The 14,931-nt window shown below is 42.9% G+C and overlaps 2 protein-coding genes across 15 annotated transcripts in view; both read right to left on the bottom strand.

Moving 5' to 3' along the window:
• Positions 1-11,213, bottom strand: part of Adhfe1 (alcohol dehydrogenase iron containing 1) — a 30,799-nt gene extending 19,586 nt beyond the window's left edge. For 5 of the 14 annotated variants that reach the window (XR_015442715.1, XM_087190412.1, XM_004842108.3 and 2 more), the window contains exons 1-8: positions 11,093-11,213; positions 7,408-7,445; positions 5,954-6,000; positions 4,426-4,479; positions 4,104-4,258; positions 3,767-3,963; positions 1,971-2,048; positions 676-781 (exon numbers count right to left, since the gene is read on the bottom strand). Coding sequence is in view for 11 of the 14 variants with exons in the window: in XM_087190412.1 (XP_087046538.1) it covers positions 676-781; positions 1,971-2,048; positions 3,767-3,963; positions 4,104-4,258; positions 4,426-4,479; positions 5,954-6,000; positions 7,408-7,445; positions 11,093-11,151 (734 nt within the window). In the remaining 3 variants the exon portion in view is untranslated. Of the gene's footprint in view, positions 1-675; positions 782-1,970; positions 2,049-3,766; positions 3,964-4,103; positions 4,259-4,425; positions 4,480-5,953; positions 6,001-6,592; positions 6,778-7,407; positions 7,446-11,092 lie in introns of all 14 variants that reach the window. The other 9 variants (XM_087190411.1, XM_004842111.3, XM_087190416.1 and 6 more) reach the window with 5 other exon arrangements.
• An 808-nt stretch (positions 11,214-12,021) lies between these two features.
• Rrs1 (regulator of ribosome synthesis 1) lies at positions 12,022-14,235 on the bottom strand. The gene has a single exon (XM_004842115.3). It carries the CDS (start codon positions 14,103-14,105, stop codon positions 13,008-13,010), a length of 1,098 nt encoding a protein of 365 aa, XP_004842172.1. The 5' UTR covers positions 14,106-14,235; the 3' UTR covers positions 12,022-13,007.
• Positions 14,236-14,931: the final 696 nt, after the last annotated feature.

Genomic DNA, 14,931 nt, shown 5'->3' with positions numbered 1-14,931 from the left:
TGGATGAACTAGAGTGGCCTGGGACTTGCTAAGTCTGAAGTACCCATGGGTCTTGCTCAAGGCCGCTGGAACTAATGGACTGGAGGTCAGAAGTGAGGTCTGGCATAGAAATACTGTTGGGAGCCACTGGCACATTGCAACCAAAGCCAAGGGAACTTAGAGTGAGACTGAGTTAAGTCGCCAAACATCTGAACTCTAGTTTTATTTTTATATCTATGAAACCATCGCATTGCACAGTGCTTTAGGGAAGTGATGATGTGTGTCAAGTACTGACATAGTACCTACATCTAGGGTGAGATTTTGGAAATACCAGCTCCCTTCCCTGCCCTTTTCTGAGGTACAGGCCTAGGCCTTCCCTAGTTTGTGTGGCAATAAAGACAGATGGTGTGGTCACCTTAAACTGCTCCTTTATCAGTGACCCTGTAGCCATGGCCAAGGCTAGGGCGGTCCATTTCAAACAGCTGGTTTGTTTGTAGCTCATACCAGGCTGTACCCAGCCACCAGCCTTTACAGTTGTAATGCTGTCATCTAGGAAAGAGGGTGATCAGAGCCAGTGCAAAACATGCTGTGGAGCATTAATCAGTGGCTTATCATTGTCACTGGGAACTTGGGAAATCAAATACTTTCCATAGACCTGGTACTGAAAAAGTCCCTCCAGGAGGCACAGGTACTTACCAAAGCACATCAAAACCACTGTTGGCAACCACCTGGCCAGGCATGTGGAGGGTGTGCAGAGGATCAACTAGTCCCAGTGTGGGTTTGATGGCTCGAGAGGCAATGCCTAAAACATAAGAATTTTTCAGTAGATGTTAATGTGATGGGCACCATTAAAAAAAATTAAATAATTTACCCTAAAAAAAGCACAAGAAAGGATTCATTCTCATGTAGGAAGGCAGCAGGGAGCAGTGAAAAGAGATGTGGAGTCAGAACTCTGGGCTTTTCAGTGGTGTGCTGGAGCTGCTCCTACCAGATCCCAAGAGCCAAGTGCACACATCTCTTCCCAACTCCTGGAAGAGTGACACCACAGGTCAAGATGGAAGCATTTACATCAGAGACACTGGCACACACTACAAATCAGGGCTTAGCTGTTTTTTATTATTAAATTCCACTGGTCCTTGCTCTGCAACTTATTTTGTGTTTTTGGAGTAGTCAATTAGTTTAAGTTCTCTGTAAAATAATAAGATGGGGCTCCATCCCTCCGAGAGTTGTTGTATGGATCAAATGAGATACTATTATCTAAGTCTTTTAAATAAAATTTAAGTATTGATTACTATTATCTTTAACAATGCCAAAAATAAAATAATTTTAAAAAAGTTAGCCTTAGTTTGCAATTGAATATCAGTTTATTCTGCTGCAAAGGGCTGGAACTCTGGAAGCAAGATCTAGGACATTCCTACCACATTAGCCAAGAGTCAGTCAGTGGCAGATACAGAAAACTGATTTAAAAGACTAAGAAAGCAGAACAGAACAGAGGTGACCTGGGAACTGGGCTGGAAGGATTGGCTAACATGGAGCATGATGCAACTATCTGGAGTGATGGAAAAGTTTAATATCTTGATTGGGGCGGTGGTAACATGGGCATATATATTTGTCAAAACTTATCAAGTCAGACTCTTAAATGTGTGCATTTTACTGTATAAGAAGCACATCTCAATAAAATTGATTTAAAATATAAAGAAGATGTCAAAGAAAGGGAGCACCCATTTATCATTGATATATAGTCACTAACATGGGCAGATGAATGGTTAATTAAAATTCATGATATTTCAATATAATTTCTTAGGTAATTCTCAGAAGTTTATTAGACTATTTTATATGAAAATGTGTACGTACATATACATATATATGTGTACATACATATATGTGTTCATTAACCCTACAACTCCTTGATTTCTAAGTAATAGGGTTAAAGAAAAAGGGTTGAAAGGTAAGAGAGAGACTATTTTAAAAATTAAGAGCAAAGTTCTTACCAGTTTTGACTTTCAAGTGTTCATAGTCAAAAATGGCAACCCCAGTAGTTTCACTCCCAGTTCCTGAGGTAGTTGGGACTTGAATAAAATAATAATAATTTTAATAAGACATCTAAATAAAGGTCAGTGCATATATTTAGTTCAACCTTAGAGATAAGAATCAGAGAAGGAAGCTTTGCTAACCCTATTGTTTGCCTGATACCTGTATCAAGAAAACATGCATGTAGGCCTAACCTGCATTTTATCTGTTTGCATTAGTATGCACGATGCCTGAACAAGCATTAACAGGTAAGTATGAGGCATGTATCTGTATTACCGTGTATATATGTTTAACATGCTTGTTGGTGTATTCATTAATACACATGCATGTTTAAATGTATCATGCCTGTATCTGCTGCATGAATATATATGCCATTAATAAGTATAGTGTCTGTTTCTATATTAACATGCATGTATATATGTACCATGCTTGTGTGGCTTCTGTAATCTGTGTTAACAGGTGTGTATGATGTCTATATCTGCATTAAAGTGCATGCATAATATGTTTAATATGTATGCTGTCTGTATCTGCGTAGTGTATACTTAATACATGTTTTCTGAGTTTGCAATGACATGGATGTGTGTTGAATATGTTACCTCTGCATCTGTACTAACATACATGCGTGATGTCTGTGGCTATTAACAGGCATGTGTGTTAATCACATGTGTGTGATGTCTCTGTCTGTACTAACAGCAATGAGCTCTGGAAACCTCAGACTCCTTTAGCTCCAGGGCTCATGCAGCTGCAGCTATGTATTCAAATGCAGCAGCTCAGCACCTCGGTAAGAACACTCATATTTGCTGTCTTTAAAAGACATCTTTATTCTCTCTTGGCAGCAAGCATAGGAATGCTCTGCCTTTGCTGGGCTGTGGTTTTGTAGTTCTGTCGTTTCTAAATTTTACTAATCATCCCTCTGTGTGATAGTGACATAGTTTCACCAGAGGGTTCCATTTGCCAGACCCCAATTATGCTGCTCCCTGCTTAATCTTCATTCACATCAAAGCAGTTCATCTGTCACCAACTAACTTGTGTCCCATTACAGGGACCATGCACAATAGGAGCAGAAGAGAGGGAGAACAGAGGACAAAACTTATACTGAGGATATTTCTCAGGTACTAGTTAATATATTTTAGCTACAAAACATTAAATAGCAATATGCTAGCAGCCGTTAAAATGGAAGAGAAAAAAAGACTGGAAAACCCCAGGGTCCCCTATGGAACATATAAACTATTTTGATATGGATTTGTGTGTCTGTGTCCTGGGCAGCCATGGAGCAGATGTCATCTAGAATGATGTGGCCGTTGGCCACGTGTCCCAGGGAGAAGACAAAGCCTGGGGTCAGCTGAAGAGCCATTATGTGGGAGAAAGGGTTGAGTCATTGAAAAATAACAGCAAATGTTCTCCTTAAACTGCACGGTGGCTGGCAAAATGGGACAAAACAGATGGGTTTGGAGGACTGGCCTGCCCATAGAGGGATCTACTCAAATGTCAGCCGGGACCTTCCCCTCCTCCACACAGTGACTCCACAGCCTAAATCAGCAAACTTCCTCCCACTGACTCAAATTGTCTCTCTCTGTGCAATAATGAAGATCAGAATTTTAAAATGAATGAATTGTTATCTATTTTGGTCTCAAACACAGCATTGATTTGAAATGAACAAATCAGAAAGTTTCAGAAACATATACTCTACAATTAAGAGCTGGTATCTTTTGTAATTTTTACCAGTTACAAAATGAAACAAAACAAGAATTGTTACCTGCGATCAAAGGCTTAAGTGGTGAACACACAGGCTTTCCCTTCCCAATGGGGGCATTAACATAATCGAGGAACTCAGACTGAGGGCTGGATGCATACAGATTAGCAGCTTTACAGGTGTCCATGGTGGAGCCACCACCCACGGCAACATAGGCATCAAAAGCTCCCTTTTTGGCAAACTCAATGGCATCCATGAAGCTTGGAGAAGAGAAAATAAAAACCATTATGTTATATGTGTCATAAATAAATTTTCATACCATTAAATAAGGCTTAGGGCAAGTTTTCAACAAGCAATATATGTTGGCTTCTGCTTAAAGTAAATAACAATACAAAAGTACCTTGTGTCTGTTGGTTCCACCCTCACATTATCATAAACTTGAAAATTGATGCCATTCTTCACAAGGGAATCCATAACTATTTTTACGGGAGGGAGCTGGGAGAGGTTCTTGTCTGTCATCAAGCAAACATTTTTAGCCCCCATGTTTTGTAGATCCTAAAAAAATCCATAAATTGGGTTTGACTGAACTAGAATTGTGATAGACCTCATGGGCAAACTTAACATTGTACATCTTTAAAATAAGACTTGGTTGTCGTCTACTACCACTTGTTTCACAGGACATGCAACAGTTATAGGAGGCTGTAGACATCTCAAATACTTGCCATGCCTACTTCGTTTGTAACTCCTGCTCCATACCTAATATTTGAGACAGCCATCTGAAAAAAAGGGAAAAAAACTTAGGCATGAGACATATTAGAGAACTGGCTGCACATTTCCATTTGTCTGAAATGGTCCCTCACTGTTGAGAGAATAGGTCTTCAAGGTCAACCACCATCTGGTCTCACAATTTAAGTCAACCTTGCTCCAGTCCATTGGAAGTATGTATTTATCATTTCCCCAAAACATAAATTCTCAGTTGTTCTTTCAGCTTCATATGCCTGCCTTGTCCCACCTCCACACCTAAATTAACTTTCAATTACTTTCCAATTTAAATGTTACTATCTCCTCCATGTATTTTTTCCATTCTATTCATCCGTCCATCCATCCGTCCATCCATCTATCCATCCATCCATCCACCTTTGCATGCATGCTCGCATCCATTTATACTCATCTATCCTCCCACTCATCCACTGCTACCAAGTGTTGGCTATGTTCCAGGCACTGTGCCAGGATCTGGTAGCACAACTATGAATAAGAGAAACATGGTTTCTAAATTTTACACATGAAAGAAGAGTTTTCATACTGGTGGGTGATGGGTCATTTTTGGTGTGAAGACATATCTGTTTGATCCATGTTTAAATTTTTTCTCCTTTTTTAAAAAAAATTGACTAATAACTCCTAAAATTATGGTTAGAAAGGGATTGGGGATTTAGCTTAGTGGTTTTGCTGCCTGCTGTGTAAGCGCAAGGACCTGAGTTTGATCCCCAGTACCAAAAAAAAAAAAAAATTATGGTTAGAAAAATCCAATCAGACCACTTGGATTGCATCTTTCTTAAATAACCTGGCAGTACTGGGACTGCATTTCCATGTGGTAGCAATCATTGTGGGGCTGAGTGAAGGCTCCTCCCTAACATGGGGCCTTGCTCAGTGAGCCCTTGGGACAGACATTTCAATTTATGACATTTGGGTTAAAAGGAGGCAGGAATTTAAATGAATAATTACAAGCAATTATATAATTACAGTGTGATAAAAATACACCAGAATTAATAATTCTTTTACTCTTGTTTCAGTAGGTTACTTAGACTTCTTTTGGCATTGATATCTACAAAAGTTTAAACATAGAGGGGCAGGAATGTTGGCACATGCCTGTAATCCCAGCACTGGGGGCTGAGGCAAGAGGACTGCCGAGAGTTTGAGGCCAGCCTGAACTCTATATAGCAAGACCCTGGCTCAAAAAACCAAAAAACAAACAAATAAAAAAAGCAAAAACAACAAAAAAGACATCATAGAATACATAATTTGGAGAATGTATAAAATTGGGAATTTGTCCTATTTTAATGGCTGTATAGATGAGAGCCATGAAACATTTCTTTGCTCAGAAGATTCATATTCCATTATCCTTACAAGACACTTTGGTAAATAGGACCTAATCATATGAAGATTATGAAATATTAAATAATAACAGATTTCAAAAGAAGTTTTTTCCCCCGGGCCATTAATAAAAGATACAACAGACTGATAAAAATCTACCTCAAAGGCATAATCTGTTGTTTTCCCAGAAGATGGAAGTCCAGGAGCTGGAAATGTAGAAATTAGCATCAGAGTAGGCCTCAAAAATAAAGCATCAAAAAACAAAAAGCATCAATATTATTCTTTCAATAGTAAAACCTAGCAGTGAACATAAGCATTGCCCTTATCTAAAAATATTTTTTAAGCTTCATGATTGCACATAAAATTAAAATCAATAATTGCATTTTGAAATAAAATGTAATGCTAACTTGCTTCTGACTTTGTGAAAGTAGAGTAATTTGAAATATTTCTTCCATTAAGATTACAAAACAGGGCTGGGATGTAGCTCAGTAGTAGAGCACTTGTATGACTTGTGCATACAAGTCTAGTGGGTTCTTGACTTGTGGGTTCATGACTTGTGGGTTCTATCTCCTATACAGCCAAAAACATTTTTAAAAAAACTATAATGTTAAAAAAAAATTCTCTAGAGTCTAGAGTTGAAGGCACAACTACTAGCAAATTCTTTAGAGTCCTGCTTATACTTTTAATAGCACCTGTGTAATTTGTTTGAACTAAGATTTTTTTCTACAGAGGTAACTTATCACAGTAAGATCTTTACATTTTGTAAGCTTATACATATAAAGAAAATCAGGCCTCTACCTTGTTGATGGTGGTTAGTGACTAGGAGGCTTGTCCTGAGGGATGAGCCACTCCTTGGGCAGGAAAAGGCCTGGGTTAGTACTATCTTTGTTCTACACTTCACCAGGCTTCTCTGTAGGCTTCTGCTTAGCATCCTGCATGGTCAGCCCACTCCCCTTTGTCTCTGTAAGATTTGACCTTTCCTTCTGTGAGGCAAAATCAGTTTTTGTATCAGTAATTCATGTGACACTCTGAGGACATGCTAAAGCTACAATGAGCTTCCTGCTGTTCTGTGGACAATGGTGTTTGGTAACGATTTTAAGACACTGGTGAGAGCTGAAATCTTTTGTCATTATTTTTAATTGCTGAGTCATAAAATGTTATTTTAAAAATGGATACAAACAAATGTTTCCTTCTGAGAACAATGAACAAATTTTTCCTTCTAGGAACCACCTTATTCTTTAACCTTTTGCTTTTAGCGATGTCTGAGAACCTTCCATCGACTCCACCTTGATTAGTTCTGTTTGATAAACCTAGGAACTCCTAAAATCCTGTCAGTGCATCTTTAGCTTTGGCAAATATTCTATTTAAAACAGAAAAGCATATAAATAGTATTAAATATATATCTGATCCAAACACAAAATCAATACCATATAATCAGCATTCACTTTGGATAGCCGGAGTTATACACAACCAATTTCATAGTGAAAAGGTAGCTGTTGTCATCAACTTTCACAGGCCTTCATTCTCTTGCTTTACACTTTGCCCAAATATATTATAAATGTCAAATGTAGAAACCAAAATGGTGGCTAGTGTAAAAACACAACATGTATTACCTTGGGAGTAGGTGTGAGAATGAGTAGGGCACTGGCATCTAGTGAAAAGAAAAAAGGAAAATGTTAAGTACAAATGGAAACTAAAAAATGCTAAGTCTTAAAGTAATTCACACCGCATTCCAGTCTCAGACTATCAAACTGTATAGTTATGTTGGCAGACACTTTACAATAGAAAAATCCTCTTTAGTCACAAAATTCAAGGGTCCATCCTACTCTCTCCAAAGTCTTTCCAGCCCTACAGGATCATTCTTTGATCGATTCGTTTATTCTAGCAGCGCCTCTGCAGGCAGCTGAGATAAGTACTCTGGGGGTACACACAGGTTTCAGAACATCAGTCCAGCCCACTCCTGACCAAGCCACGTCAGCCGCCTGTACACACAGGTTTCAGATGGGGTCCTTGGTTTCCTTGGGGACCCAGCTCTTACAAGTTTAGGAGCTTTGACCAAATCATGTCCCTACTCCTGAGCCGCAGGGTTGCAGCTCCAGGCTCTGCACTACTCAAGCCCCAGGGAAACCCCAGGGGCCTCACACACCGGGCACACCCTGGTCCTGGAAGCCCATCATCTCTGCTCACTTCTCAGTCGGCTTTCTCACAGATTTTCCACATCCTCAGTTTGGGAAACTTTCCCTCCCTTCTTTGCTCTGGTCGTCTCCTATTTCTTGGACAGTCCTTCCACTGGCTTCTTTTTCTTCCTGCTCAGTTTTGTTTCTTTTTATAGCCGGTAGGACCTTGTCATACTGAGGTCTCAGTAGATTCTTGAATGCATGACCTCTTTCCCCCATTCTGCCGAAATTAAAATTTGGAATTAAAACATCGGAGGTGGTGGATGGGAAAAGATGGATTCTAGGGGCCCTCAAGATCTCAAAACTTCCGGAGAATTGGGAGTCAAAACACGTGGGAAGCGAGGAGTGAGATACCACAAGTCAAGTCTGCCACCTAGCGGTCTCAGCTGACCGCGGGCGCTCGCAGGGGACAGCAAGTAGGCCAAGGCGGATAGTTTGGTCCCTCGCGGGTGGGCTTTACTTTCCAGGACTTGCACTGAGTGAAGCCCTGCAAGGACAAGCAAAGCAAGGGGAAGAAAAACATCTAGGCACAAAGCTTTCCAACGCGAAGCTCCTAGGGGCACATGCTTCCTTCTCCTACCCCCTTCTTTTATTTCAAGCTCTGAGACTACCTCAGTTCACATTGTAAAAAACTTTTTGAATTTTTATTAGTACATATTTACAGTACATAATGATTACATTCATCGTGGGGAGCTGGCACATGTACATAACACATCTTAATTCTTTTTACATCTCCTCCCTCCTTTCCCTCTGCCTCAGTTCACCATTTTCTTTACCTGAGGCTCCTATTCTGTGCTTGCCTTCTCAGCACTCCATCTGTATTGCATTTTCTAGAACTCTCCATTACTTAATCCTTCTCATCATATTTAAGAATTTTCATGCCTGAAATTCTCAGGATCACTTATTGTCTGGTTCTCCCCTACTGGCCTACAAATGCTGGCTCCTTTTTCTCACCTCCAGGATATTTCTTGGTCCATCAAACCAGGCTGCTGCCTCTACAAGTCTCAGTGTTCAGGCTGGCTCCTCAATTCTCAGACCTCTGAGCTCCTCCCTGGCAGCACTGATCCCCGTGAGCTACCCCTTGCTTGGTGGGGGAACTCTTTTCCTTCGGTTCCAGGTCGCCCTGCCTGTCTGGGTTTCCTCTCATTTTTTTCTCTAACTTCACCCCTCTACCCATTCCTTAAATGTCAGGTTCTGACTGGTGCTGCCTTCAGCTGTTCTGATCCTCCCTTTTCCCTTGCCCTTTATCATGCATCAAAGCTCCAAATATTTCTCCACTCTCTGACTGCCCTGTTCTCTCATCCATATTTCTACTAACTTTGAAACTGGCTTCTTGTGGCTCCACATTTGCCACCTCTATTCCTCACATTATGGTCAGAAGCCTATGTCCAGTGATATTTAAAGTTGCTTCTATGGCAGTTAAATAAAGTTCAAGGCTGGCCTGGCTGATCTCTCCAGCTTAGCCCTTCATCTTGCTCCATCCGTGGGTTCTGACTTCTGGAAAATTCCTTTTTTTTTTTCTTGAATGAGCCACAATCTTTCTCTTCCTCCTCTCTCCAAAATGTTGCCCTTATTATGTCCCTCCCTCTTCAGGATAACCTTTGTTCTTTTCCATCAGCCCTCCTGGCAGTCTTTAATGAGGCCTAAGGTCTAACCCTGGGATCTGCAGTACTGTGCCTCCCTCCCCAAACCACACCTGTGGCGTTTCCTCTCCACTCCATACTGTCGCTATAAGGTGTTGACATCATTCTACTCATGCCACACTCCCGGCCCATGCAACTGGTCCAAAAACATTCTGGGTAACACTGGTTCCAAGGGAAATGAGTTGCATGATAAACAGTTGTATGAAGACACAGGGTTTAGAACAAAGAAATTAAACACAGCTAATGAACTTCCCCTTCTTCAGGCCTTCTCAGAGCCCCTTTATGTATTAATGTATATCCTGATTTTCCAAGAGGGCAATTCAGGGGAAAGTGGTTTCCCAAATTGACTTGGCCATGGAATTCCTTTATTATGGGGTATCTCGAGGTATAAACATTTCAGGGTGAGAAGTACTGCTTAATAGTGAACACAATTTAAACTCCTTAGCAGAGGCCTGAGAATGGCGGCTGTGAAGGCAAAACATCTAGGTTCAAATTATGGCTGGGTCATTTGCTTAGCTACGTGACACTAGACAAATTATTTTTCTCCATGCCTTTCTTTATCTACAACAGAGGCTAAGAATACAGTATGCCACAGGCTTGTTATAAGGTTAGTGCTTTTGTTGCTGAGTTAGTGCTAACAGCACATATAAAGTGTGTGGGTAGTACCCGCCACATGAGAGGTGTTCCATAAGGGTCAGATATTTTATTCACGGGCTTTCACCACTGTCTTCTCTATCCTTACCTCCCTCTATGAGTGGGGCTCAGGCTTTACTTTTGGATCCTGGAACTGTATCTCTTTCTGTATCTGTTTTCAGTCTGCTTGAAATTCCTTTCTAATCCTTCTTTCTTCCCCCTATCTATCTCTACCATTAACCCCAAACTTTCCCATCTCTTTCTAGGCTGATTTGTGCACCTGGAATTCAACAATTACATATTTGTCGGGCAACTACTATTTCTGTACTGGCATTTCTGGAGGCAGTCAGACAGGTCCTGACATTTAATACTCAGACTCCCCGTACATGTCAAGGAGTGTAACTCCTTGATTTTTTCCCTATCTCTGCTGGGATCTGCAACAGGCCAGGTTAGGTTTGCCCCCAACTCGGATGCCCCACTAAACTTGGAGTCTTTCTTCCTTGTATACTCAGAATTTATACAGAAGTTTTGGGCACATAACACCCAGTAAATGTGTCATTGGATGCATCAGTCTGTCTTGGCCACCGCACCAAGTTCTATACCACCTGCCAGCGTGGACCTGGCCCTGTTTTGTTTTGACTGAGCCTATTTCCTTAGCATAGTTAAGCATGGCAAAACCTGTTATACCGCACCACTCGACAGCACCGCATTTTGTGACAACGCTGTTGCACCCGAGGGCGTGGTCCAGCACATACTTGGGCACCTATTTCCCTAAATTCTTGAAAGCAACCGGGTAAGAGTGGCCCGGACTCTCCGACCCCTTCCCCCCGCCGGCCTGCACTCACGCTGCACGCTGCAGTTGCCTCAGCAAATGAGCGACCCGGGCCCGGGCTGCCGCGGCCATGGCTGCACAGGGTCCTTCTGGCCACCCGCTCCGCCCCGGCTGCCGACCAATCCCGGCAGCTGCACTCCGCCCGCCCCCTCGGCTGCAAGGTCGCCGGGCCTAGCTTTAGGAAGCTGCGGTTCTGAACCCTAAGACCATTCTCCCACGAGGAGTCAGACAAAACCAGGGCCACCACTGCCCGCTGCCAAGCACCGCATCCAGCTCTGAAACTGCCACAGAAGGCAACTGCACCTCAGGGTCCTGGATGCCGCCTTACATGTTTGTACATGAAAGCTTCTGTTCTTTACAGGTTAGGGATTTGGAAAAGGGAGAGCCAGGCACGCTTCCTCCTCTTTGAATTCATTAAAATACTACTCTGACTTCTGAAGCTATTTTTAGAATAAATTATCAAGGGCCTGCATTTAAATCTTCAACGGTAAACCAGGAATCTTAAAAAAAAAAAAAAAGTCCTAGACTCCTTGTATGTTTTTGTAACAGGTTCAGTGTTGTATCCACTGCTGAATCAAGAAAGCCTAAAAACAAACTGGCAACCACAAAACGTCAGAATTTCAAAGTTGTGTTTTGTAAAGCTGTTCCAGTGCCATTAATGGTTTTGTGGATAATCAGAATTTGCTATGATTACACTACTATGCTGTAGGATGGCTTGGCAGTGTTCAATATTCACATTAATAATGTTATAACATAGGAACTATCTTTTCATTGCAATTTCCAAAAGACCTTATACTGTACAAATGGGACAGCACTTTAAAAAGGGGATGACAAAGCTACTTTCCGATTTTAATTTCCTATCAACTGTCAGACCAAAAAGAATAGGCTGACTTTCACTCTAGAGCAGTGGAAAAGCCTCCCAGATTCTGGATCTACCATGAATCATTTCCCAGACATACTTTATTGTACAGAGATGAGATTACTAAAGTCAAAACAAGAGATTCATACAGAAGATGACCCAAGGCAGCCACAGACATTTCATCTCCTAATTACACCGACATAGGTCAATTTAACAAATTAATCAAAAGATAGTGACATTCCAATTAAGATTTTCTGGATCTCTTTCTCTTCTCAAAACAGATGGGTTATAAATATTGAGAAATCATTAAGTACTGTCTAGAAAAATAAGTTCCCATTATTTTTAGTGTAGCCCAAATGTATCACTTATGCCAGTGTGTACAGTGCTGGCAGTCGTTTTTTATACACATCAGTTATACTAGGCTTTTAATTTTATATTTAATACCAAAGGAAGCTGGGGTTTTCTAATAAAAATGATCTCAGTGAAAGCATTATAATTTAACTACTTTCTGTTTTTAAGGAACAAAAATAATCTGTAATGGATATCCGGGTCAGTGGCTTCATGTACATTCTACCAATAGCCAAAAAGTTAGCACTAAATAGACACATTTCTATTAAATAATATTTATAACATTTATTTGTAAATCCACTTAGAAAATAATTTTTCCTCTTCCTCTTTGCTTTGATAATTATACAAACTTGTTATAAAAATAATGCAGGAACGTGTAAATCAACCTACTCTTAACTTTCTGAAATATGACCAACTCTTAAACCCATATCCAAAATAAAAATGAAAGATGATGACTTTTATAGAATCCATTCCTGGTTTCAACCAAATTATTTCCCTAATTCTTATGTCCTCAAATACACCCTTATCTCAGCTAAGTTCTCGGTTAATTAGTACAACAGTGGGAAAAACAATTTGTACAGTCCAGTTGTGAAGGCAATTTTGTCCAACACCAAGTTCAATGAAGGCAACAGTCACCTCATTCTGCACCCCCAGAACTCAACATTTTATATGTACACAGCACAGTTCTTCCTTTACAGAACATAGCTGAGGATGAAAAGTATCACTTCCTCCTCTTTCCTCCTTGGTGCTGCCCTGCTTTCCTCTTGCTACCCAAACCAGGCGGCCTGGATTGCTTCTTGCCCCCTAAACCTCCTTTTCTCTTCCCTCCCTGGCTGGGCGGGCCACCTTTCCTCTTGCCTCCAGTACCCTGCCAGCCCCCCCTTCTCTTGCCCTTCTGGCTCATTTTCCTCTTCTTGGCGGCCTCCTCTTGATCCTCCTCTCTCATTTGCTTATTGGTGGCCCTTGTCACGTCCAGCTTAGACTTCTTGCTGTTCATGATACGAAGTAGCTCCAACTGGTTCTTTTTCTCAGCTGCAAAGTCCCCGAAAAGGGGCTGGAACTTCCTCTTCTTACCCGAGCCCCGGGGTGCCTTCTCCTTGGGGAGGCGCTCCTGGAAGCGCCCCACAGAGGCGGTGGAGACCTTGGCCACCTGCATGGCGCGACCCAGCTCCTCCTTACTCTGGTGTCCGGTGGGGTGCATGCCAGCTGTACTGGGCAGCTGGGTCTTATGCGCCCGGGCCAGGTTACGCAGTCGGTTCAGCTCGTTCTTGGCCACGCGCTCCTTCTTGGCCTGGATCCTCTTGGCAAACTGGTCTTCCAGGGGGTCGGCACCATCGGGCACTTCGATCAGCCATTCCGTAGTGTCATCCCGGGCGCGCTTGTAGCCCCAGCGCCGCCGCCACTGCCCGCTAACCTCGTCCCACACCAGGTTAGTCTTTTTCTTAGGATGGATGCCCTTGAGGCGCGCGAACTGCTGCCAGCGTGTAAGAGGCCGCGGTTTGGGCACTGGTTTCTCACGTGGCAGGCGGGTAGTGGGCTCCGGCAGACGCGCCACCAGCGCCTCTTCCACGCGCTCCGTGGGCAGCTGCCACAGCTGGTTGATGAGCAGCTGCGTGTTGTCGCGCGCCAGGGCCCGCAGCTCGGCCTCTGGCACGGGTCCCGCCTGCCGCAGCGCTGTTGGGGGATTCCGGTCTGAAGCCAGCAGGTTTCCCAGGTCAAACTCCAGCTCTAGCTCCTTGCTCACCGTGATGCGCTGTAGCTTCTCTGCCTCGTCCTGCTCCGCCTTTGCCAGTAGCTCTTCCACACTGGGGCCCTCCATGGCTCCAGCTCAGCTCCCTCGCTGTAGTGCAGCCGTTGAAGTTACTTTTCCGAGAGCAGTGGACTGGGTACCGGCAATGCAACCACGTGCAGAGACACAGACGCTCGACCGGAAGAGAAGAGTTAACTTCCGGGGCACCCGGAAGTTGCTCCGGACTCGGGCGAGCAAAGGAAAGGCCGGCAGAGGGCGGTATTGGAGAGCTGATGGCGTTAGAGGCGGAAGCCCGGATGTAGGCGGTATTATGTGTTTCAGGACTTGCTTGGGACTTCGATTCCCAGAATGCAGCGGGCTGGAGGCCGCCGGGATTGGCCACGGGGTGTTCGAGTTTCTGGGCTGCATTTGGCGTGGGTTCCAGGTCAAGTGAGCGTCCAATCTAAGTGTAAAGTAGTTTAAGTAACCAGCCCTTCTTGGGGGGAGACAAATTATTTTAAGAGTCTTGGCCCACGTGTGAACGGAGAGACACAGATCTACAGAAAGGTAGGTGTAGTGCTCAGGTATGCGGTACCCCAGCGGACTGACCTCACTCTTGGGTTGCATCCTCTCGAGACAAGAGCCTGCTCGCCTCTTCAGTTATACCGCTTTTGCCTTTAAAATCATGCAGTTGGCTCAGTTATATTTTCCATTGTCACTGAAGCAAGTTGCAATGCGTGACTCGTATCATTTATGCTTGTTTTAAAAATATTTCTAACCCCCTCTTTTTCATCTAGGTATCTCTCCAGAGCTTTAAAAACATTCCTCAGTGGGCTGGGGATTTAGCTCAGTGGTTTCGCCGCTTGCCGCGCAAGCGCAAGGACCCGAGTTCGATCCCCAGCACCAAAAACAAAAC

The sequence above is a fragment of the Heterocephalus glaber genome, unplaced genomic scaffold (assembly GCF_053883595.1).
Source record: "Heterocephalus glaber isolate CG9 unplaced genomic scaffold, H.glaber_assembly_v1.0 deba00001553, whole genome shotgun sequence".
Lineage (NCBI taxonomy): Eukaryota > Metazoa > Chordata > Mammalia > Rodentia > Bathyergidae > Heterocephalus > Heterocephalus glaber.
The sequence above is the reverse complement of the archived record's forward strand: the minus strand, read 5'-3'. Positions and strand labels throughout refer to the sequence as shown.

Coding starts and splice junctions, on each gene's coding strand:
- Rrs1 (XM_004842115.3), bottom strand. CDS start 14,105: ATGGAGGGCCCCAGTGTGGAAGAGCTACTGGCAAAGGCGGAGCAGGAC.